Source organism: Monopterus albus, unplaced genomic scaffold (assembly GCF_001952655.1).
Source record: "Monopterus albus unplaced genomic scaffold, M_albus_1.0 scaffold60.1, whole genome shotgun sequence".
NCBI lineage: Eukaryota > Metazoa > Chordata > Actinopteri > Synbranchiformes > Synbranchidae > Monopterus > Monopterus albus.
Window position 1 is genome coordinate 250,754 of NW_018127940.1, and position 9,483 is coordinate 260,236.

Consider the following 9,483-nt stretch of genomic DNA (forward strand, 5'->3'; position numbering starts at 1 on the left):
CAGGAATGCAAACCGCCCCTAAAGCCAAGAGTTAAGTTAGCAGGTGGCCTCTTCTATTCACCAAATGTCAACACTCCTTTTAGATGGAGCCCACATAACATCTGGGCAGGCTAGCCACTGCTTTTAATTAAGTGAAATACAGTCACTCAATGTTCTGCCATGTCAGAGAAAAAAATGCTATAAAATTGGGAGGGTGGGAGTAGAAGAAGTGCAACAGTACATATCCTGTGTTCAGTGAAGGTCAACACAGTTGTGTAAATAAATATTAATCCTTAACTTAATCCCTACATTTCTCAGGCCATTGAAAATCCCTGTGTAACCAGAGAATCTCTCTGGAAATAACATGTTCTCTCACACTTTTGTGGAAGATGTGCTTATTCTGAATGAGGAAGAAAGGAAACACCATATGTTTAGTTTAGGTTATGGTTTCAGAGCAGATGGCAACAACCAAAAATATGAGTGTACAGATTGCAAGCAAGTAGAGCCGTGCATACACATGACCTAAATTGTGTGATGGATGGTATCTTTCCCCCATAATCTTTCTCTGCTGGAAGCCTCATGATAATCACCCTTTTGGGCTGGCTTCGGAGGTCAGCGCACTACTTTACTTCCAGCACTGTACCATTAGCATTCCCACTCTCCAAGAGCATGTCAACAGGCTCTGTGGGTGGACCCCTAGTTTATATCATACTTGTCAAACATTTATAAATCTGAGATGGTAGTTCGGCGACAGTGTTCCACAGGACTCCAAACAGAAATACAAATGGACAACTTGAATTTGAAAGGGCTTGATGACTTGCAGCTGGAGGAGGGGAACAAGCTCCAAGATGAAATACATTTCTGCATAAAGTTTAGGGTGATAAATGGAGCAAGAAAAGCTGTAGGGTTAAGTAAAGGCAAAGCAAAAGATAAGCGTTTTCAAGTGGTACATTTATTAAAATACACAACACTCTACATTAAGATACATTTTCCCCAAACACAGACTAGAATTAGTGTGGAACAAAGACATTTGCAGCTATGACAAAGTCAAAAGAGAAACAAGCAACTGTGTTTGTGAAAGAGATTTACATAAACACTGTGTAAAAATGCCATAATTTGTAAAGCAGTTTCAAGTGAACCCTCAGCAAAACAGGAGTTTCATTCCAGACTGACACAACCCCTTTCTGAGAACACACTCTCTTATCAAACACAAGAAAAGCTAGCAAGCTGGAGATAGTGGAACGGTATCAGTGCTGAAAGACGGTGACAGTTTGAAAACATAGTAGCTTTGGGCAATTTGTTTTATATTAGTGAATATTATTTTCTACAGTGATTCAATTAAAATGTTCCCAACAGCCTGATGAATTTGTGATGTTAGTTCTAATAATAATATCATTTTGAGACCTCAAATTTGTGATGCTGCATTTGGTGACATCATTCTGTCAGTTAGTCATTGTGGTCCACTATTGGTCCATTACAGAAAGAGAAAAATAATAAATTAGCATTGTAGACAAAGCACATACTTAAGTATATTTCTGCATAGCTCAGTGAGAGGTTATATCACATTTTATATCAGAAAAGGAGGAAAAAGATGAATGATGTATCATGATGGCTCCAGTGAATAGTTTACTCAGAAAGATGTCATACAGATGCAACTATAAGGGAGTATATGCCAATGGACACAAAAGTCAACCAATAACTGACTTAAAGTAAAATGAACATTTTGTCCTACTCATTTAAATATCACTATATTCAGTGCGATTTATTAAAACAAAACAAAATAAATTAGGTAATAAAACTTTATATACATAATACTGTACATCATATCACCCCTGTAGCAGATGTGCCAGATATCATAAATTAAAATTATTCTGGCCACTAATGACAACCACAGGACCTAACGACCATATTTCTATATTTTTTGAGGATAACATTTGAGCTGTCATCAAAGTAAAGTACTGATATTGCGTTCAGTTTAGTCGGGGCACAGCATGGCTTTGGCACATTGTCAGGAAACATTAAATGGACCTATAAATAAAACACAAAGTAGTTTTAAAGGAGGATGATTACAACTACTAAGAACTTTATATTTTATTGTAGTACCCATATGCAATGCATGCTAAATAATACTTACCAGGGTTTGCACAATTGCATGATTTGTTGCATTCATGTGTGCGTTGAGCGGAAATGAACATTCACCATCACAGTAAAAAGCAGCATAGCCCTCGGGTGCAATGATCCAGTCCTAGAAGACAATTAGCTTTCTTTATATATGACAGAGGGTGTTTTCTCCCATATAATCAGAATAAAAAAATGTGACCATCACTGTTTTATTACCATGTGTTACTTCTATCAATGTTTCATGCATAATTTTATCTTACCTGCCAACCCAAGTCCCGAAAGCTGACGTAAAGTTCATGCTTCTTGCAGGCTTGTTTCTGTTCACTGGTGTTATAATCTGAAAAATAAGGTTACTTATTGCAATATAAATAACTTTATATCTAGCTGATCCCTTACTGTAGGAAGGTTAGTAGTAAATTTAAAGTAGATGGCTATAAAACTCATGGACAAATACACTAAAACCACACTAGTACAAATATAAACATATTTAACAATTTAAGTACATGAGAGCATAGAGCACCGTTGATCACTACAGTAACATGATGCTCGAAAATGTTTAATAATTAACAAACACTGGCTACACTATACCAAATTTATCACTATTGGACTAACAGATGTTGAGAAGCTGTAATCTTGCAGGTGGAGGCTCAACAAGGTCATCCTGCAGATAGCACACTGCAGTACAGATAGGCATGTTTCTTTTATACAAGCTGCAATAATGAGCTGGTGGTCAAACCATGAGTTTTATGGCACTGGCCTGTAATTGTGGCAATACCAGACTGCAGACAATTACATTGTTTAGTCTGACAGAACAATGGTCAGGGTGGTAGCAGGGCAAAAAGATGTGTTTAAAATGTGTCTAATCCAGACACCTGCTGTGTATAGGGTGAATGAGAATGTAAGAAGGTATCACAGCATCTTCACTACATCATGTAAGTGCACCTACCCCCAGTTTTCGGCGCCCTAGATGATTCCTGTTGATTAGTAGATTTATGACGATTATGGTTCTTTTTTTTCCCACCAGCGGCTCTGACTGAGCGAAGCAACACTCCACTGGCCTTGAAGAAAGCAACCAGGAACGGCTGCTTGGACTGGGGCCCGTTCCTTCCAATGATTCCAGCAGATTTTATGTTGATACTTCGTCCTTTAAAGGACAGCAGGTAAGTAAAACGTTCAAAAGAAAACAAAAGAAAGGGGTCATTTTAACATTTTATGGCTGTTTTCAAGGCAAGCAGGTCAAGTAACAGTACAAATGTTAAATTCAGACAAAGAAAAACTGAGCTTCACTTGCCATCTGTAGTTTCCACACAGAGCTGTAGACCCAAGTTCTGCTGTGGGTTCATCACCCAGTGGTTACTGGTGGCTGTGATATCAAACACGAGCCAGCCCCCGTCGGACGCCTGAACATCTTTGGAATCGAGCAAGAATGTCTCTGCATCCCTGAAGGTAAGAGAAAACAATGAAACAAATATCTGTGTTAAATAAACCACAGTTAACAACGGTGCACACTCAAACAGCCAGCACACCCATGAAAGCAGCGCAAAAAGGAAAGCAGGTCCTTCTTTAAGTGGATCCAAGAAGTCTTAACCAGTTAGACTGGAACAGATAAACACAGTATCACTGACTGATCAAGAATGGATGCTTTAGCCCAAACTGTGTAGCAGAAGCCAAAATGAGAGTGGCTTTTATGAGCTTTTCATCTCTTTATACTTTTGAAACTAAACTCCCTTCTCTAAAAAGGCTCTTGATATTTAACACTGGGGAGTTGCTGTGTAAAATTCACTGGTGTGTTTTATGAGTTGTGTGGTAAAACATGTTTCAACTAGATTTCACCTTTTTGATGGAGTTATGTACCATCATCATATCAACCCTTGTGTACAGTAATTTTAACATGAGCCTGACATAAGGCATCAGTCAGCTCTTTGTTGAAAAAGGCCCACTTTGCAATTTGCATATGATTCCTTTCAAGTGACAGACTGGATAAGGCTGGGCCTGTTCAGGTTTTATGGTCTGAAAGAACCAAGTTTTTCCACGTGACCTCAATAGTTCAGGAAATATTCCCGTGTTTGTTACAGGTGTCCTCATGTGGAATGCCACATGAGGTCGATTCTTATGAGGGATATGCTGCCACACCTCCTATCATAAGTTAGCTTGTGTAGGTAATAATTCCTCTTTTAAAACTGTTTAAAAGTTTCCTGCTAACTATGTTCATATGCCACTATTCTTTATTAGCAATTTATGCTCAGTAGCAAAGTTCAGGTAGTGGCAGCGATATGAAACAGCATGTTTTTTAAGAGGTTGTTGGTTTAGTATTATTTTGTTCTGTTTCTCCAGTTCACAGCTAGTGGCAATACATTATACAAAATATATATTTAAAAAACCCTGAGCAAACTGTCTAACTATAAACCTACTATTTTCTAAGAATAAGTGTGTGAAAACTTAAACTGAACTGTTTTCCCCTTTAAGATGGTCCATTGACTTGGACCTTTTCAAAGCCCAGGGGGGCCATATCTCCCCTTCAATCACCCACACACATTTTTGGCAAGCAAATGTGGGCCCACTTTTAAGTACACCCGTGTGTATTCAGCTATGTCATGGTTTAAACTTCCGGGATATTGTTAAGGGAGCCAGGTGGTGGGCATAACAGTGACCACGGGAGCACCCGAGGGAGCCCCCTCCCCCTAATATGGCCCGCATGGTTTCATCTGGGACGCAGCCAGCTTGGCAGGCAACACAGGATGAGTGATAAGTGATGGACCTTCCAAGCTTCATAAGTGGCCAACTTGCTAATGGAGTTCTCTTTATCCAAGAACTATATCTGTAAGACAGACATGGTGCGAATGAAGGAGAACAGAGTTGGAGATATGAGGACGTTCTGTGCGAGTGGAAAGTTTCAAATGTGGAAGACAATAGCTGTTGGACTATTAGACCCTTTTTTAAAACTCTGATATACAATTTGCACTTGTGATCAAAGTCCAACTTAAGTGGCAGCTAGTTTTGTTTCCTTTCCTCCAATTTACAGTTGCAAACAGGATCATGTTTGCTGTCTGCTTTGTGTTTCACAGCATTTCAAATAACTGCATACAGGCTTGATGCAAGTCCTTAGCCTAGAGTATATTGTTTTTTTGTCTGGGACTGACTGATTATATGAGGCCAGGTTAATTTTCTGTTAGATATCAAAGCTTAGCCTCTGTTTATACAGTACAGTACATTATGCCCCTAAAATATCCTTTAATCACTGGTGCAAGAAGTATTGAGAATTCTACTTGAGAAAAAGCAACAATTTCATGCTATAAAAATACTCAAAAGTAAGTCTTGAAATGATATTTCTAAGTAGAATTACAAAGTCCTTAACAAAATGTACATAATATATCAAAGGTAAAAGAAGTGCTACATTATATTACTGAACTAAAATTACTTATCAGAAAGCAACATTTTTATGTTTAAGCAGGTTAAAATAAATCTATTTTAACAATTTTATATATTTTTGGTAGTTTAATCTATAAAAGTTCACAGTTTTGTGTAAGCTGGCCATATGTTTTACAGGCAAAATATGAATTTGCAAGGAAACAACTAACTATACTTCAGGTAAATAAGTAACATTGTTTTGAGTAGAAGACAATGTACTATAGCAGAAAATGGAAATGCTTAAGTAAAAAGCAATAGTACTGAAGTACAGTACTTGAGTAAATGTACTTAGTTGCAGTGCAGCACTGCCATTAAGGTCTGACTGATTTGGTACTTACTTGTTTTGATATTCCTTCATGACTTGATATATAGTAACCTTCAGAGTTATATTGTCGTAGCGGACATGACTGCGGTCCTTATAGATCCGAAACTCTGCAGCGGTCACCGCCTCTCCATCTGGGATCTGAGTCAAATCAAAACGGAACTCCTTGTAGTGTCTTCGTTGGTGTGAAAATTCTTTATCTTTCTCCACTGGAAAAGAAAATATTTCACAATGAATTTCATTTTTACTGGCAGCAAGGTTAGTACTGATCAAAAAATACGCCTTCGCCAGAAAATATGCCAGCATTAATGCACAGAAAATGAGTAATTTATTGCATCTTCCTTTACCTTCTAGGTCCAATCCAAACATTTTGACTACCAACAAAAGCACTTTCCAGTTCATTAAATCAGTCAACTGAATACAGGTAGCAGCTCTGAGACAGGCCCTCTACTGTGTACCCAACTGCATTCTCTGACCATGATGAATGGGCTGTCAGTTAAGAAAAACAGGCTGATTTCAATTAAAGACACTTTTGTCTGCTCCTCAAGTGAGAGAAAAGACCAGACAGAATCCTTGAATGTCATGCAGACATCTCTGACCTTAAACCGACCTCCTGTAGGTTTCATACAATGTACTAATGTCCCTTAACCTTTAAAACTAGATATTATCACTAGAATTAGTCATGTAAAATAACTTTTTAGGCTTGTAATATTTGAAAACGCATAGGATGTGATTGTTTTATATTTTGCTGCATGGAAACACAGCATATAACAGATGAATGTTGCTGCATTTTGCAAAATAAAGGCCGTGTTCATCAGCATTAACAACATGGTAAACATACTTCGCTGATACTTAAAAGTGACTGCCAACTGTCTCACCCCCTGCCTGGCAGCAGAAAAGAGGCATGTGGCTGAGGTCAGAGGATTTTCTGACTTTGTGATGAAATCATTTAGTGCGTTTCCCTGACATTTTATCTAGAGAGAATGCCTGTGACTGCTTAGCACAAACAGGTCAGAGGACAAGTCTGACTTTTACCCACTGAGCTTGTTCCATTTTATTAGACACAGGCAGTAATCTGAGGCAGAAATACACTGAGGGCACAAGTCATTTAACTTTCAAACAGCATTTAACTTCCAAATAGCTAAAGATTAAACAACCCCACCTAAGGCACAGCCATGTGCATTCTTGATGTGTTGCATATTATTTGGATTAGGTGCATTCTAGCAAGATGTTATTCATATTTTGTTAATAGGATTAATAAATAACTGGTGTATTTGTCACATTACATCTGTAGGCCTACTCCTCCTGCATTGGGATTTTTAATAGCTGACTTCTTACTTGTACATTGAAAGTTTGTAGAAATGCCACATACTGTAGACGTTTCTAAAACAGTTGAGGTCAGTAGCTATATTTGAGTGTACTGTAATAAAGACAGAGGCCCATTGAACACCTCCCTGACAGTCCCCAGAAGGAGAGCAGTTTTCAAGGCTGACAGTGTACATGCCCTGGTACAGTGGTAAGTGGAAACAGATGGGCTCAGGCCAAAGTGAGGGATTATACTTCCAAGCACTCAACAATAATTCACATGCTCTATATGTAAGAAAAGAAGTCTTAGCAATACAGTTCTGACAGTTTCGTCATTTTAAAAATCATTAATTTAGGATTGTGCTGCATCATTGCTTCCTCATATTCTACTTTTGAGTAACTATTCATGCACTATACCTAATATAATTCTCATTGCTCTATTATCATTGGTAGGCCTATTAATTTCTATATACAGTAGCACTATATGGAGAATAGGGCAGCTGCTTTCTCTTAGTGAAAGAAGCTCAATAAATTCAGCCATTGGTCAATATCACTCCCATTTTACCAAAAGGAAATAATTTAGACCAATTTTCTCAAGGTCAGACAGTCATTTGATAAGCTGCTGTGAACTGCAGGGTTAAGAGTGTGGGCTACTGAACATCAGCTGCTTTAATAGAGAGAAGTACAAATCGATAAAGTCTGAATGCTTTTCTGGTGATTCATTCTGATAAATACAAAGCATTTCACACACCTTCTGAGGCCAGATAATGACTGACATCGAAAAATGTGGAGTACTACTGGTATCTTCACATTTAAAAAGCAGCCTCTAAATGATACTGAGAAGATGTCACAAAATCTAACTTAGATACTAAAGTTTTTATAGGACAGCATAGCTGAGATTAGGCTAATCTACTGACTATGTGTCACACTACTCAATTTACTAAAGGGAGGAAACTGCTACATTCATTTGTATAGGTCTATCTTCAAATACAAGGATGAAAGATGGCTTTCATGATGGATTATCTCCTTGTATTTCCTTCTTTATAGATGCTGAGAAATTATCATCTCAGCCTGCTAAATATTAGGCTTTTCACCAAGTAAAACTAAAATAAAAATAATAACATTAATAGGCTACAAGTGATCCCCTTTAATCGTTATTAGTTTCATTTACAAATGGGGGAGAAAGACAAACGTGAGTCAGATTGTTTTCTTTGACATGTGGATTTTGTATCAGTGTTAATAAATCTTAATGAAATCAGGATTTGCCTGCACCTAATTTAGGTTCGTGACTTTTTGATTTAATGGCCCAAAAGCTGGAGACAAATAAGCCCACTTTAATCCCACTTACCTAAATTGACAAAACTCATAACCATGTCGGCGTCGTTGAGAAAGTTGGTTTCGTGCGCCGAGGTGAGCGCGGGGCTGTGGCCCAACAGAGGGGCCGCTCGGTAAGGCTGCGCCAGGCGCGAGTACCCGACATGCTGGGGGCTGTAGTAACCTTGCCTGGAGTGCCCTTGGGCCTTGGCACTGAAGCTCTTCCCCGCATCCTGCTGCAACCTCTCCTCCTCCACGGCCATGGCGTTGTACAGGTCGAGCATGAACAGTGGGGCGGAGGACGCCTGCTTCCCGGGAGAGAAGGGCCTCGGACGGTGAGGCAAGCCCAGGATGGAGAGGATCTCTCTCTGGATCTCTCGGCGCTCGTGATTGCGCAACCTCCTGTAAATAAAACTGGAGTGCACATGGTTGTCACTTAACCCGCAATGAGCGTAGGACAGAAAACTCAAACAGCTCCACGCAAGTCCGAGAGCTGCGCGGAACAAAGGTGTACGCGCTGTCATCTTGACAAATAGCTCACTCTGGGGTGCCAAGATGAACTACATCGCACTCTGTGGGAAAAATAAAACAATTTGATCGCTACCAATACGGAATCATAAACTTTCCATATTAGCCAGAGGCACCACAACTTTCACGGGGGTTTATTGGCCAGCCTTTTGGGGTTTTACCGGTTCTACGCTTCTACAAATGAGAAAAGTCAAGACAAGTCTGCAGAGAAGTGGTCGCTCCTCTCGTGTGCGCAAAGCTCCTCTAGTATTTAGTCCTTCGGGGTCCATCCAAAGTCTCTGCCACATCAAGTATTTATGGAGTTGTGGCCCTCACCTTATTTCTCTGAGATGGAAAAAAAACCTTGTAGGTACGCCCATAACATCGGAGGATAACCAGGAGTTTCCAGAAAATGAAATCTGTCGAACGGTGTCATACACAGAAGAACACTCGACTCATGCCCTGACTTATCCCCCTGTGAGACTGTACTGGGGCTAGTTGCCCTCTGAGTCCATCCCACACTCAAC

The 9,483-nt window shown here is 39.4% G+C and overlaps 1 protein-coding gene across 1 annotated transcript; it reads right to left on the minus strand.

The window, feature by feature from the left end:
- Positions 1-961: 961 nt before the first annotated feature.
- Positions 962-9,426, minus strand: bmp5 (bone morphogenetic protein 5). The gene is made up of 7 exons (XM_020603134.1): positions 8,484-9,426; positions 5,847-6,039; positions 3,392-3,540; positions 3,047-3,244; positions 2,361-2,437; positions 2,114-2,224; positions 962-2,007 (listed from the first exon to the last, which is right to left on the minus strand). Exons 1-7 carry the CDS (start codon positions 8,971-8,973, stop codon positions 1,858-1,860), a joined length of 1,368 nt encoding a protein of 455 aa, XP_020458790.1. The 5' UTR covers positions 8,974-9,426; the 3' UTR covers positions 962-1,857.
- Between the last annotated feature and the right edge of the window lie 57 nt (positions 9,427-9,483).